At 40.9% G+C, this 16,540-nt stretch overlaps 1 protein-coding gene across 2 annotated transcripts in view; it reads left to right on the forward strand.

Moving 5' to 3' along the window:
• Positions 1 to 16,540, forward strand: part of SLC66A2 (solute carrier family 66 member 2) — a 490,515-nt gene that overhangs the window by 308,879 nt on the left and 165,096 nt on the right. For both annotated transcript variants that reach the window (XM_053714832.1, XM_053714833.1), the window contains one exon: positions 15,798 to 16,014. In XM_053714832.1, the coding sequence (XP_053570807.1) occupies positions 15,798 to 16,014 (217 nt within the window). The remainder of the gene's footprint in view (positions 1 to 15,797; positions 16,015 to 16,540) is intronic.

Below are 16,540 nucleotides of genomic sequence, written 5' to 3' on the forward strand. Positions count from 1 at the left end.
TGTTTCCAGTTCCAGACCATATGGCAGATATCATTACTCAGGAATAGGATAAACCAGGGATTCCTTTTTCCCCGCTACCTGTTTTTAAAAAAGATGTGTCCTGTTGCTGACTCTATTCGTGACTCGTGGCCCACAGTGCCCAAGGTAGAAGGAGCTATTTCTACTCTTGCCAAAAGAACAACTATTCATATTGTATATAGTTGTTCTTTCAAAGATCCTATGGATAAGAAGCTTGAGGCTTTTTTTAAATATACGTTCATTAGGGGTTACAGAGGCAGCCTGTTTCTAGTATTGCTACAGTTGCGGGAGCAGCTTCTTATTGGTGTGATGATTTATCTAATCTCATTTTGGAAGAGACTGCTGTATAGGAGATCCAAGACAGAATCAAGGCTCTAAAGCTAGCCAATACCTTTATTTGTGATGCCATCATGCAAGTTCTGTGGTTAAAGTCTTGGTCTACAGATGTCACATCCAAGTCCAAGCTTTTATCTTTACCTTATAAGGGTAAAACCTTGTTTAGTCCAGGTTTGGCTGAAATTATTTCCGATATAACAGGTGGAAAGGGTTCCTATCTACCTCAGGATAAAAAAATTAGGCCCAAGGGTCACCAGAATTCTAATTTGTGTCCTTTCGTAACTTTAAGGGACAAAAGTCTTCCTCCTCCTCTTCCAAGTCGGATCACTCCAAGTCTTCTCGGAGGTCCAGTCAGCCTTGGAATAAAGGAAACCAAGCCAAGAAGCCTTCCATTGATTCTAAATCAGTATGAAGGGTCCGCCCCTGATCCTGTATTGGAACAGGTGGGGGGCAGGCTTTCTTTTTTTTTTGGCAGGCTTGTATACACTATGTCCTAGATCCTTGGGTCATGGGCATAGTCTCCCAAGGTTACAGAATAGAATTCAAATCTTGTCCTCCCAGGGGCAGAGTCCATCAGGCCCATTTATCAAGCTCCGTATGGAGCTTGAAGGGCCGTGTTTCTGGCGAGTCTTCAGACTCGCCAGAAACACAAGTTATGAAGCAGCGGTCTAAAGACCGCTGCTTCATAACCCTGTCCGCCTGCTCTGAGCAGGCGGACAGGAACCGCCGGAAATCAACCCGATCGAATACGATCGGGTTGATTGACAGCTCCCTGCTGGCGGCCGATTGGCCGCGAGTCAGCAGGGGGCGGCGTTGCACCAGCAGCTCTTGTGAGCTGCTGGTGCAATGTTAAATGTGGAGAGCGTATTGCTCTCCGCATTTAGCGAGGTCTTGCGGACCTGATCCGCAGTGTCGGATCAGGTCCGCAAGCCCTTTGATAAATGGGCCCCCATCTGTCAAGTTTATCGGTGAATCGGATAAAGAAAGAGGCTTTCTAAAAGGGACACTGAACCCACATTTTTTTCTTTCATGTATCAGATAGAGCATGCAATTGTAAGCAACATTCTAATTTACTCCTATTATCAAATTTTATTCGTTCTCTTGCTATCTTTATTTGAAAAAGAAGTCATCTAAGCTAACGAGCAAGTCAATTTTTAGTTTAGCACCCTGGAAAGCACTTGTTTATTGGTGGGTGAATTTATCCACCAATTGACAACAACAACCCAGGTTGTTCACCAAAAATGGACCGGCATCTAAACTTACTTTCTTGCTTTTCAAATAAAGATACCAAGAGTATGAAGAAAATTTGATAATAGAAACTTGCATAAAATTGCATGCTCTATCTGAATCATGAAAAAAAAAATGGGTTCAGTGTCCCTTTAAACTGTGTAAAAGACCTTCCCTCCTTGGGAGTGATTGTTCCTGTTCCTCTAGAGGAACATGGGCTAGGATTCTATTCAAATATATATGTAGTTCCCAAAAAGGAGGGCACTTTCCGTCCTATATTGAAACTAAAGTGTCTGAATCAATTCCTCAGAGTTCCATCCTTCAAGATGGAGACTATCCGCTTCATTCTTCCTTTGGTTCAAGAGGGTCAGTCTATAGATCTGAAAGACGCATATCTTCATGTTCCCATTCACAGGAATCATTATCAGTATCTGAGGTTTGCCTTTCTGGACAAACAGTTCCAGTTTCTTGTCCTTCCTTTTAGTCTTACTACAGCTCCCAGAATTTTTACAAAGGTTCTGGAGGCTCTTCTGGCAGTGGTCAGATCCTTTGGTATTGCTGTGGCGCCTTATCCGGATGACATCTTAGTTCAAGCACCATCTTTTCATCTAGCAAGATTTCATACAGAGATGTCTATTCTACATTCCCACGGGTGGAAAGTGAATCTGGGAAAGCGTTCCCTTGTACCAGATACAATGGTATGTTTTTTTAGGAACAATTATTGATTCTTTGTCCATAAAGATTTTTCTGATGGATGTCAGAAAATCAAGGCTTCATGCCTTTCTCTCCAGACTACTGTTCATCCATCAGTGGCTCAATGCATGGAGGTGATCGGTCTGATAGTAGCTTCCATGGACATCATTCCTTTTGCTAGGTTCCTTCTGAGACCTCTGCAACTATGCATGCTCAGTCAATGGAACAAGGACCACTCAGATCTCTCGCAGAGGATAAATCTGGACTCCCCAACACGAGTCTCTCTCGTGGTGGACTTCACAAGACCATCTGTCTCGGGGCACATGCTTCCTGAGGCCGTCCTTGGTGATTGTGACAACGGACGCCAGCCTAATGGGCTGGGGAGCAGTTTGGGATTCCTTAAAAGCTCAGGGGCTGTGGACTACGGAGGAGTTGTCTCTTTCATTAAACAACTTAGAATTGAGAGCAATTGTCAATGTTTTGATAACTTGGCCTCAACTAGCTTTGGTCTGGTTTATCAGATTCCAGTCGGACAACATTACTTTGGTGACTTACATCAACCACCAAGGGGGGACTTCAGAGTTCCTTACCAATGAAGGAGGTGACTCTAATTCTTAATTGGGGCGAAAACTCACGATTGTCTTCTATCTGCCATCCACATTCCAGGAGTGGACAATTGGGAGGCAGATTTTCTGAGCAGACAGACTTTTCCTCCTGGGAAGTGGGATCTTCATCCAGAGGTGTTCTCAATGATAACCCTTAGGTGGGGGGTTCCGGAGTTGGATCTAATAGCGTCTCATCAAAACGCCAAGCTTCCAAGGTACAGTTCAAGGTCAAGAGATCCTCAGGCCGTTCTGATAGACGCTCTGGAGATTCCTTGGGATTTCAATCTAGCTTACCTGTTTCATCGTTTTCCATGAGTGATTGCTCGCATCAAACAGGAGAAAAATTCTGTAATTCTAATAGCTCCTGTATAGCCTCGCAGGATATGGTTCACGGATCTGGTGACAATGTAATCTCTAGTAATTGGAATGATTCGTAGACTCTCCATGCCACAGGAAAGAAAACAAAATGTATACTTGCCTGATAAATTTCTTTCTTTCTAGGCATGGAGAGTCCACGACACACCCCAATTTATTTCAGGCGGCAGTTTTTTGTTAAACCTCAGGCACCTCTATACCTTGTGTTATTTTGTTTTTCCCTTTTCCTTCAGTTGAATGACTGGGGGTTATGGGTAAAGAAAGTGATACTTAACAGCCCTGCTGGGGTGCTCTTTGCCTCCTCCTGCTGGCCAGCAGGGAATATCCCACTAATAATTGGAATGATTTGTGGACTCTCCATGCCTGGAAAGAAATACATTCATTAGGTAATCATAAATTTTGTTTTCATGGCCCTTCAGAGTTGGTCTCTGTTGAGAAAGGAGTCTCAACTGCGTTTTCAGTCAGACAATGTTATATCAGTAGCATATGTCAATCATCAGGGGGTTTCCTAATTATGAGGGAAGTGTCTTGTATTATTTTTTGGGTAGAGAACAGTTGTTACCTAATATCTGCAGTTTGTATTTCAGGGTGAGCAACTGGAAAGCAAACTTTCTGAGTTATCAATCCCTACATCCAGGGGAGTGGTCCCTGGATGTTTTCAGTCTAATTGTCAATCTTTGGGGTCTCCCAGAGATAAACAACAAACTTCCCAGGTACTTTGCGAAGTCCAAGGATCCTCAGGCAAAGTTTGTGGATACTCTAGTGGTCTTTTCAACTATTAAATGTTTTTCCTCCTCTGGTTCTCCTGCCACGAGGGATTGCCAGAATCGGGCAGGAGGGAGCATTTATGATATTGATTGCTCCAGCTTGGTCTCGCAGGATCAGATGTCCAGTTGTCTCCATGGCCACATCCTTTGCGACAGGACCTTCTGTCTTAAGGCATTTTTTCATTAGGATCTCAAATCTCTAAGCGACTACTTCTTAGGCAGAGGGTTTTTTTCCAGAGTCTGTTGTTTAAACTTTAATTCAGTCCAGTAAACCTGTGACTAGAAAGATCTATTATAATGTTTGCAAGGCTTATATTTCTTGAAATTTGAATTTCAAATTCCAAGGATTCTGCAATTTTTGCAGGATGGTTTGGATAAAGGTTTGTAAGCCAGTTCTCTTAGGGGTCAGAATTCTGCCCTTGTAGTTTTGTATCATAAGAAGATTGCTAATCTTCATGATATTCACGGTTTTGTACAGGCATTAGTCAGTCAGGATTAAACCGGTCATAAAACCAATCTCTCCTCCTTGGATTCTTAATTTGGTTTTAAATGTTTTGCTGGCACCTCCTTTTGAGCCCATGAATAAGCATTTATCTTCAAAGGTTTTGTTTCTTTTCGTTATTTCTTCCGTCAGAAGGGTTTCTGAACTTTCTGCTCCGTTCTTGGGATCTTCCTTTTCTTATTTTTCATCAGGATAAGGCAGCTTTGAGAACTAATTTGACTTTTTGCCTAAAGTGGTGTTCTCGGTCAATATGGGTAGGGATATTGTTGTTCCTTCTTTTTGTCCTAATCCTAAAATTATATGAAGAGGTTTTTCAATAATTTGGATGTTTTTCAGAGATTTGAAATACTATTTGCAGGCAACTATGGATTTCAGGCAAACTTCTAGTTAGTATCAATTTTCTGGTTCTAGGGAGGGTCAGAAAACTATAGCTGTTTCTTTGGCTTTCTGGATTAAGCTTTTTTTTCAGAAGGTTTACCTGGAGGTGGATCAGCCTCCTCCTAAACGGATTACTGCTCATTCTACTAGGTCAGTTGACACTTCCTGGGCCTTTAAGGATGAGGCCTTTGTAGATCAAATTTGCAAGGCAACTACTTGGTCTTCTTTGCATACTTTCACTAAATTCTACCATTTTAAAGCTGTTTGCTTCTTCTGAAGCAGTCTTTGGTAGGACGATCCTTCAGGCTTTTTCTGATTGAAGTGGGACTTTATTTCTATGTTTTTTTCCTTGTTTTTTTTTGCATGACTTAATTTAAAAAAAAACAAAAAACTATTATATGTTTAAACTCTTTTTTTAGTATTATAATAATAAACGTCTAATTAGATAATATATCACACACTGGTAATGCCCTCATTACTCGTGGTCTTCTCTACTTGGGTATTAGTTTCCTAGCAGTAGAAGATCAAGGCTTCTCACCACCTATATGAAAGTAAACATAATTTATGCGGGATCCCACCCTGTTATTTTTTTTGTGATAGTTTGTATTTTTCAGCAACTCCTTTTTTTTCCTGCACCTTTTTGTTTCCTCTAAATTCCCTCTTTTTTGCTTGGCTATGCGATGCGTCAGATTAGTTACTATAGAGGTGGGAGGGGTTTTATAGGGCTCTTTGCCTCCTCCTAGTGGTCAGGAAAGGTACTTCCCAGGAGTTAAGAATTGTGGACTCTCACCACCATGAAATAAATTAATTTATCAGGTAAGCATAAATGTTTTTTTTTAATGCTTAGTGTGTTATAAGGAAAACATAGGTGAGAAGGTTAGCTAACAAGCAAAATATTTTTATCCCACTGGTTTTATTTTTTAATATATTTATAATTTGATCATAGTGTGACACAAATAATGTTTTTTGTTATATCATTTGAGATATTTTTTTATGACAATAGAAGATGTCCATTCGTTCTTATCCTAAATTAAGAAATTACTCAGATGAAAACTATTAAATGAAAGGGACATTAAGCAAAAAAACAAAAGTGAATCATTATAAAGCCTGTCGTTACATCAGTTTAAATTAATATAACTATTAGTAACGTGTATGTTTATGCACAACACTTACTTAGTGAGTGATAAGGACAATTACCACAGCTCTGTAGTTGGTAAGAATAAAATGTATCATTTTTTATTTATTAATTTATTTATTTTTTAGTACAGGGAAAAAAATAGAATTTAATTTTTTGCAAATATCCTATTCCCCACCTTATGATTTAGCAGATAGTTGATATGACATAAAATGCTACCTGATATTTGCTGAATTACAGCACAGCTATCTGCCTGTGTGCTTTATAAAGATAGATTATAGTATTTAGCTAAGGGATTTGCAGTCACCAAGTCTTGTTTGTTTATTAATCAATTCCAACAAACAACCTGTTCTTTCTCCTCTCACTGTATAATGAAGTCTGTCCTTTAATGTCAAAATAAGTTATGTGGTGCTAGCGGACAAAGGTGTGTAAAATGGTTTTATCTTCTTTTTTTCAATTAATGTATTGTCTTAAAGGGCCGTAAAAAAAAGAAAATGCCTGAATGTGTTAAGGCATTTTATTGTTGGGCTGTTGCTTGCATATAACTAGGTGCTTAACCCCTGCAAATGAAGTCAATTTGATAACAAAAATAAATGGAAAAGTCTCTTAAAATTGCTGCTCTAGCTGAGCCATGAAAGTCTAGATTTGTCTGTCATATCGTTTAACTTCATTTTCTTTTGCATGATGTACCGAGTCCACGGATTCATCCTAACTTGTGGGATATTGTCCTTCCTGACAGGAAGTAGCAAAGAGAGCACCACAGCAGAGCTGTCTATATAGCTCCCCCTTAACTCCACCCCCCAGTCATTCTCTTTGCTGGCTCTAAGCAGGAAGAGTAAAGAGAAGAGGTGTTAAACTGTTAGTTTTTATTTCATCTTCAATCAAGAGTTTGTTATTTTTAAATGGTACAGGTGTGTACTATTTGCTCTCAGGCAGGACATAGATGAAGATTTCTGCCTGGAGGATGATGATCTTAGCATTTGTAACTAAGGTCCACTGCTGTTCCCACATGAGCTGAGGAGTACAGGAAAACTTCAGTGTGAGGAACGGTTCTTGTAATCCTAGTATGAAAGAGGTTTTACTAGCTTGCATAAAGGGCTAAAAAAAAATTGGGCACTCAGTTTGTTTATGTAAAATTGGTACAAACATTTGTGTGTTCTGGGAGTAACGTTTATGTTTATGGGACGTTTGCTTGAGGGGTCATTTGGCTTATTTTGGGTTTGTTATAACCCACATGGTTTTCAAACTAGGTTTGTTAGATTTGAGGTGGGCGGGGCCTATTTCCGTGCCTCAGTTGTGCATTTAGTTATACAGACAAGCAAATTCTTCTGAGGTCCTGATGATCTTCTGAGGGCCTATTCAAAGCTTTAACCCCATATTATCGTTCCTAAGGGCAGGTAGGGCCACAGCAGAGCTGTGGCAAGGTGCTTATAGGGGTGTTTAACCGGTTTTAGACATTTTTCAATCCGTTTTTTTTAATTTGGGGGTTTATTGCTTATTAACTTGTGGTGCAATCCTTCTAAAGCTTAGTGGGTATACTGTTAAAATTTCAGAAAAATTGAAGCAATTTTAACCTGTTTTGCAGTTTGTGTATGCCTTTTTCTCTCTTAAAGGCACAGTACCGTTTTTGCAAATTGTGTTTTTTTTTTATTAAATAAAGTGTTTTTCAAGCTTGCTTGCTTTATTACTAGTCTGTTAAACATGTCTGACACTGAGGAAACTCATTGTTCAATTTGTTTAGAAGCCATTGTGGAACCCCTTCTTAGAATGTGTCCCACTTGTACTGATATGTCTATAAATTGCAAACAGCATATTTGACTTATAAAAGTTTGGCATTAGATGATTCTCAGACAGAAGGAAATCAGGTTTTGCCATCTAGTTCTCCCCAAGTTTCTCAACCAGTAACCCCCGCACAAGCGACTCAAGTACTTCTAGTGCGTCTAATTCTTTTACCTTGCAAGATGTGGCTTCAGTTATGAATACTACCCTCACAGCGGTTTTATCTAAGCTGCCTGGTTTGCAAGGGAAGCGCAGTAGCTCTGGTTTAAGAACAAATGCTGAGCCTTCTGATGCTTTTGTAGCCGTATCCGATATTCCCTCACAATGTTCTGAAGTAGGGATGAGGGATTTGATGTCTGAGGGAGAGATTTCTGATTCAGGAAAGACATTCCCTCAGACAGATTCAGATATGACGGCATTTAAATTTAAGCTAGAGCACCTCCGCTTATTGCTCAGGGAGGTTTTAGCTACTCTCGATGATTGTGACCCTTTTGTAGTTCCAGAGAAATTGTGTAAAATGGACAAATATTTAGAGGTTCCTGTTTACACTTATGTGTTTCCGGTCCCTAAGAGGATTTCGGACATTGTTACTAAGGAGTGGGATAAACCAGGTATTCCGTTCTCTCCCCCTCCTGTTTTTAAGAAAATGTTTCCCATTTCTGACACCATAAAGGACTCATGGCAAACGGTCCCTAAGGTGGAGGGAGCTATTTCTACCCTGGCTAAGCGTACAACTATACCTATTGAAGACAGTTGTGCTTTCATTGATCCTATGAATAAAAAATTAGAGGGTCTCCTAAAGAAAATTTTTGTTCATCAAGGTTTTCTTCTTCAACCTATAGCGTGCATTGTTCCTGTAACCACTGCAGCTGCCTTTTGGTTTGAGGCTCTAGAAGAGACTCTTCAGATGGAGACCCCACTAGATGATATTTTGGACAGAATTAAGGCTCTTAAGTTGGCTAATTCTTTTATTACAGATGCCACTTTTCATCTTGCTAAATTAGCGGCTAAGAATTCAGGTTTTGCCATTTTAGCGCGTAGAGCATTATGGCTAAGTCCTGGTCAGCTGATGTGTCATCTAAATCTAAGCTTTCCTCGATCCCTTTCAAAGGTAAGACCCTATTCGGGCCTGAATTGAAAGAGATCATTTCTGACATTACTGGAGGGAAGGGTCATACTCTCCCTCAGGATAAGTCAAATAAGACTAGGACCAAACAAAATAATTTTCGTTCCTTTCAAAACTTCAAGAGTGGTCCCTCACCTCTTCCCCTGCTGCAAAGCAAGAGGGGAACTTTGCTCAATCCAAGCCAACCTGGAGACCTAATCAGGCTTGGAACAAGGGTAAACAGGCCAAAAAGCCTGCTGCTGCCACTAAGTCAGCATGAAGGGGTAGCCCCCGATCCGGGACCGGATCTAGTAGAGGGCAGACTCTCTCTCTTTGCTCAGGCCTGGGCAAAAGACGTTCAGGATTCCTGGGCAGTAGAAATTGTAACCCAGGGATACCTTCTTGATTTCAAGGATTCTCCTCCAAGGGGGAGGTTCCATTTGTCTCAATTGTCTGTAAACCCAACAAAAAGAGAGGCGTTCTTATTCTGTGTAGAAGACCTTTTTACCATGGGAGTGATCTGCCCAGTTCCAAAAGCAGAACAGGGGCAGGGGTTCTACTCCAATCTGTTTATAGTTCCCAAAAAGGAGGGAACCTTCAGACCAATTCTGGATCTCAAGATCCTAAACCAATTCCTAAGAGTTCCATCTTTCAAGATGGAGATCATTCGGACTATCTTACCATTGATCTAGGAGGGTCAATATATGACCACCGTGGACTTAAAGGATGCGTATCTACACATTTCTATCCGCAAAGATCATCACCAGTTCCTCAGGTTCGCCTTTCTGGACAAGCATTATCAGTTTGTGGCTCTTCCTTTCGGGTTGGCCACGGCGCCGTAAATCTTAACGAAGGTGCTAGGGTCCCTTCTGGCGGTTCTAAGGCCATGGGGCATAACATGACATTCAAGCGTCGTCTTCCAACTAGCCAAGTCTCACACGGACTTAGTGTTGGTCTTTCTAAGGTCTCACGGGTGGAAAGGGAACGTAAAAAAAAGTTCTCTTTCCCCCCTCACAAGAGTTTCATTTCTAGGGACTCTGATAGACTCGGTAGACATGAAAATATTTCTGATGGAGGGCAGGAAATCAAAGATTTTGTCCACCTGCCGAGCTCTTCATTCCATTCCTCGGCCGTCAGTGGCTCAGTGTATGGATATAATCCGACTAATGGTAGTGGCAATGGACATAGTTCCGTTTGCTCGCTTGCATCTCAGACCACTGCAACTATGCATGCTCAATCAGTGGTATGGGGATTATGCAGATTTATCTCCTCAGATAAATCTGGATCAAGAGACCAGAGACTCTCTTCTTTGGTGGTTGTCACAGGATCATCTGTCCCAGGGAATGTGTTTCCGCAGGCCAGAATGGGTTATAGTGACGACAGACGCAGTCTTCTGGACTGGGGTGCAGTCTGGAATCCCCTGAAAGCTCAGGGTTTGTGGACTCGGGAGGAGGCTCTCCTACTGATAAATATTCTGAAATTAAGAGCGATATTCAATGCTCTCCAGGCATGGCCTCAGCTGGCTTCGGCCAGATTCATCAGGTTTCAGTCGTACAACATCACGACTGTGGCTTATATCAATCATCAGGGCAGAAGAAAGAGTTCCTTAGTGATGATAGAGGTCAGACTTTTCATCCGGGGGAGTAGGAACTCCATCCGGAGGCGTTTGCTCAGCTGGTGCGGCTATGGGGCACACCAGAGTTGGATCTGATGGTGTCTCGTCAGAACGCCAAACTTCCTCGTTACGGCTCCAGGTCAATGGATCCTCAGGCTGTACTGATAGATGCTCTAGCAGTACCCTGGTCGTTCAACCTGGCTTATGTGTTTCCACCTTTCCCTCTCCTTCCACGTCTGATTGCCAGAATCAAACAGGAGAGAGCGTTGGTGATTTTGATAGCGCCTGCGTGGCCACGCAGGACTTGGTATGCAGACCTTGTGGACATGTCATCCCTTCCACCATGGTCTCTGCCATTGAGACAGGACCTTCTGATTCAAGGTCCATTCAAGCATCCAAATCTAATTTCTCTGCAACTGACTGCTTGAAGACTGAACGCTTGATTCTATCAAAGCGGGGTTTCTCTGAGTCAGTCATAAATACCTTGATTCAGGCTTCAAAAGCCTGTTACCAGGAAAATTTATCATAAGATATGGCGTAAATATCTTTTTGGGTGCAAATCCAAAGGCTTCTCCTGTAGTAAAATCAGTATTCCTAGGATTTTGTCTTTTCTCCAAGAGGGATTGGAGAAATGATTATCAGCTAGTTCCCTAAAGGGACAGATATCTGCTCTGTCTATTTTGTTGCACAAGCGTCTGGCAGGCGTTCCAGACGTTCTGGCTTTTTGTCAGGCTTTAGTGAGAATTAAGCCTGTGTTTAAACCTATTGCTCCGCCATGGAGTCTAAATTTAGTTCTTGGAGTTCTTCAGGGGGTTCTGTTTGAACCCATGCATTCCATAGATATTAAGCTTTCTCCAACATAGGTGTGTCCGGTCCACGGCGTCATCCTTACTTGTGGGATATTCTCTTCCCCAACAGGAAATGGCAAAGAGCCCAGCAAAGCTGGTCACATGATCCCTCCTAGGCTCCGCCTACCCCAGTCATTCTCTTTGCCCACAAAATATGGAAAAAATATATCTGTTGGTGTGAATCTAAAGGATTCCCCTGGGACAAGGTAAAGATTCCTAAGATTCTATCCTTTCTCCAAGAAGGATTGGAGAAAGGATTATCTGCAAGTTCCTTGAAGGGACAGATTTCTGCCTTGTCTGTGTTACTTCACAAAAAGCTGGCAGCTGTGCCAGATGTTCAAGCCTTTGTTCAGGCTCTGGTTAGAATCAAGCCTGTTTACAAACCTTTGACTCCTCCTTGGAGTCTCAACTTAGTTCTTTCAGTTCTTCAGGGGGTTCCGTTTGAACCCTTACATTCCGTTGATATTAAGTTATTATCTTGGAAAGTTTTGTTTTTGGTTGCAATTCCTTCTGCTAGAAGAGTTTCAGAATTATCTGCTCTGCAGTGTTCTCCTCCTTATCTGGTGTTCCATGCAGATAAGGTGGTTTTACGTACTAAACCTGGTTTTCTTCCAAAAGTTGTTTCTAACAAAAACATTAACCAGGAGATAGTCGTGCCTTCTTTGTGTCCGAAACCAGTTTCGAAGAAGGAACGTTTGTTGCACAATTTGGTTGTTGTTCGCGCTCTAAAATTCTATTTAGATGCTACAAAGGATTTTAGACAAACATCTTCCTTGTTTGTTGTTTATTCTGGTAAAAGGAGAGGTCAAAAAGCAACTTCTACCTCTCTCTCTTTTTGGATTAAAAGCATCATCAGATTGGCTTACGAGACTGCCAGACGGCAGCCTCCTGAAAGAATCACAGCTCATTCCACTAGGGCTGTGGCTTCCACATGGGCCTTCAAGAACGAGGCTTCTGTTGATCAGATATGTAGGGCAGCGACTTGGTCTTCACTGCACACTTTTACCAAATTTTACAAGTTTGATACTTTTGCTTCTTCTGAGGCTGTTTTTGGGAGAAAGGTTTTGCAAGCCGTGGTGCCTTCCATTTAGGTGACCTGATTTGCTCCCTCCCTTCATCCGTGTCCTAAAGCTTTGGTATTGGTTCCCACAAGTAAGGATGACGCCGTGGACCGGACACACCTATGTTGGAGAAAACAGAATTTATGTTTACCTGATAAATTACTTTCTCCAACGGTGTGTCCGGTCCACGGCCCGCCCTGGTTTTTTAATCAGGTCTGATAATTTATTTTCTTTAACTACAGTCACCACGGTATCATATGGTTTCTCCTATGCAAATATTCCTCCTTAACGTCGGTCGAATGACTGGGGTAGGCGGAGCCTAGGAGGGATCATGTGACCAGCTTTGCTGGGCTCTTTGCCATTTCCTGTTGGGGAAGAGAATATCCCACAAGTAAGGATGACGCCGTGGACCGGACACACCGTTGGAGAAAGTAATTTATCAGGTAAACATAAATTCTGTTTTTATCTTGGAAAGTTTTGTTCCTAGTTGCTATCTCTTCAGCTCGAAGAGTTTCTGAACTATCTGCATTACAATGTGACTCACCTTATCTGGTGTTCCATGCTGATAAGGTGGTTTTGCGTACCAAGCCTGGGTTCCTACCTAAGGTTGTTAATAACAGGAATATCAATCAAGAAATTGTTGTTCCTTCTCTGTGTCCTAATCCTTCTTCTAAGAAGGAACGTCTGTTGCACAACTTGGACGTGGTTTGTGCTTTGAAATTTTATTTGCAGGCAACCAAAGATTTTCGTCAAACATCTTCTTTGTTTTTGTTGTCTATTCTGGAAAGCGTAGGGGTCAAAAGGCTACGGCGACTTCTCTTTCCTTTTGGCTGAAAAGCATCATCCGTTTGGCTTATGAGACTGCTGGACAGCAGCCTCCTGAAAGGATTACAGCTCATTCTACTAGAGCGGTAGCTTCCACATGGGCTTTTAAAAATTATGCTTCTGTTGAACAGATTTGTAAGGCTGCGACTTGGTCTTCGCTTCATACCTTTTCAAAATTTTACAAATTTGATACTTTTGCTTCTTCAGAGGCTATTTTTGGGAGAAAGGTTTTGCAAGCAGTGGTGCCTTCCGTTTAGGTTCCTGTCTTGTCCCTCCCTTCATCCGTGTCCTAAACTTTGGTATTGGTATCCCACAAGTTAGGATGAATCCGTGGACTCGGTACATAATGCAAAAGAAAACAAAATTGATGCTTACCTGATAAATTTCTTTCTTTTACGATGTACTGAGTCCACGGCCCGCCCTGTCTATTCAAGACAGATAGTATTTTTTTATGTAAACTTCAGTCACCTCTGCACCTTATAGTTTCTCCTGTTCTTCATAGGCCTTCGGTCGAATGAATGGGGGGTGGAGTTAAGGGGGGAGCTATATAGACAGCTTTGCTGTGGAGCTCTCTTTGCTACTTCCTGTCAGGAAGGACAATATCCCACAAGTTAGGATGAATCCGTGTCCTCGGTACATCGCGAAATAAATTTATCAGGTAAGCATAAAATTTGTTTTCTGGCATTCTCGAGCTGTGTTATGTTTTCTGTTCCTATCTGTACTAATCTTTTATCTCTGATAACGTAAGTTCTGTAACTCAATAACTTATACTGTATTAAAAAAAATAATAATTATTTTAGCTGCCTAACATATAAAACTATATAAGACTTTCCACCAAAAACAGCTGGCTGGAGTGAGGTTTAGACTATTCAGATTACTTATAAGACACAAATACTTGTTATAATAGTTATGCTCTGTTATTAGACTTTGTTTTACTTATTTTTAAAGCTATCAAGAGTATTAGTTGAGAAGAACTAGAAAAAAGCCAGTAAGGCTGTGAATCCAGTGAATGTTTGTTTTGGGGTACAGATAGAATAACCAAGGATTTGAGCAACTAAAAGTTAATTATAGGCATTGTGGTTCCAGAATCTGTTTCACATTTATTCATCCAGTACATGGGGCATAAACTAAATAACTATCTTTGTTTCAGTGGCTTGTTGTAAGCAATGTAGCTAATTTACCCACCACTTTGTCCATGTTTGCTAATTTAATTAGTATTTTCTCACATTAATTAAAAGGTGTTAACTAACTCACTATGCTGTTGATTTTTACCTATTGTGCCTGCAGTTCTCTTCAAAGTGGTGCTCTTATTTTAACCCATTACTGATGTTGGTTTTGTTGGTCAAACTAATCATCTTCATACTGGGTTCCGCCATCTTGGAGCATAGTTATTCTTACACTCTGTGAGAGAAGCGGGGCACATTTACGCCTGTGATGTTGATTGTAGGGTGACGTTATGCTTTAGATTAGATTTCAATTAAAGCATGTTCAACCATTTATGTTAAATTAAGTAATGACAAATAAAAGTTGGCACTACTATCGCTGTTCTAAAAGAGATACAGAATTTTTGCACATACGTGAGCGCACATATACATGCATCCATACACACGCATTTGCACACAGACACATTCACAAACATACATGCACAGTACAGAATTAATATTTAAAATATTAAAATGATCTTGTATATCTGGGCTTCACTGTGGCATATGTCAGTTTGCTTGCAGAGTCCAACTCTTTTTTGTCACAATTCACAATATACACAATAGGTTAAAATTGTATTCACACATTTAAATAACCAAACTTATAGGCTCTCTCAGTCTCAGTCCCCAAACAATGCAAGCAATCACTGGAAACAGCTGTGCACTCACCTCTCTTCAGCAGCCATAGCTGTTCCTAGAAGCAGCCACACACTCCACTCTGTTCCTTATAGCCGTGCACTCCCATCTGCCTTTAGCAGCTACATTTACTTCCTGTGTCTTCGGTAGTCACCGTATATTACTTCCCTCTACCGAACAGCCACTGCTTTGGTCTTTCTGTATTCTGGGACATGTAGTTCCCAGGTGGCCTATTGAGACAGCAGTGTTGCTGTCCCTTCAGGCCTTTTTGACTTTAAACAAAATGCATTGCTGTTATTTGTGTTTTTAATATACATTTTATATATTTGTGTGTGTGTTCTGTAACTTTTAAATTGTGTTTAAAAACTGCAAACATGTAAATCTCGACTCTCTATTATGTGTGCTAGCCCAAAGTGCACAATACAGTACTTGAAAAGCTGACAACATCCCTGATCTATGAATGTTCAACACTTCAGTGGCAGGTTACAGGAATATATGAGCTCTAAGATGGTGTAAAGGGTTAAACTAGAAAACTACAGGCAGAGGAGGAAAGCTGTGCCCAGCAGTTTAATTTCTCTTTTAACTGTACAAGTCTATTTGTTCAGCTACAGATAGCAGTAACTCTGATATCCCTGTAATGTCTGATTTTGATTTGTTCTGTAGTGACCATGCTGTTTTTTCTTATTTCAGATTTCGACATGAACTTCTTTTGGCAGTGGAGCAGATTTACAGACTATTTACAGTGCGTCCTGGCTTTTACTGGCGTGACTGGATATATAACTTATCTTTCCCTGGATTCTTCACTCTATGTGGAAGCATTGGGCTTCCTGGCAGTTTTCACAGAGGCTATGCTTGGAATTCCTCAGCTCTACAGAAACTATCAGAACAACTCCACAGAGGGAATGAGGTGAGCTTAGCTTTCTATGTGGCACATACACTATCCGTTATAGAACTATTGATTTTGTATTGCTTGTTTAAAAAAATTCCAATAATATTTAATAAATATATGTTTGTTTGTTTTTTACATCGTCAAATATTGTATTATTCATTGATGAATGACTTCTGTTAGTAAAAAGTCAGCCTACATCTTTTGGCTTAGTTTTGTTCTCATTTATAAACTGAACAACCAAATGGTAGGAAGCATCAGATTATGCTCATATCATTCTAGGACACTGGTTTTCAAACCTGTCCTGGGGCCGCCTCAACATTCCAGATTTTCTGGATTACCTTGGATGAGAGCAGGTAAATTAACCATGTGCACTAATCAGCTGATTATTTCACCTGTGCTCTAGTTCAGATTACCTCAAAATGTGGCCTGTTAGGGAGGTCTGAGGACAGGTTTGAAAACCATTGATCTAGGGCATTGAGGGCCAACCTGCTATTAATCAACAGGACAAAACTGGCCAATAACATTGTAATATTGGACCTAAAAC

This window comes from Bombina bombina, chromosome 5 (genome assembly GCF_027579735.1).
Source record: "Bombina bombina isolate aBomBom1 chromosome 5, aBomBom1.pri, whole genome shotgun sequence".
Lineage (NCBI taxonomy): Eukaryota > Metazoa > Chordata > Amphibia > Anura > Bombinatoridae > Bombina > Bombina bombina.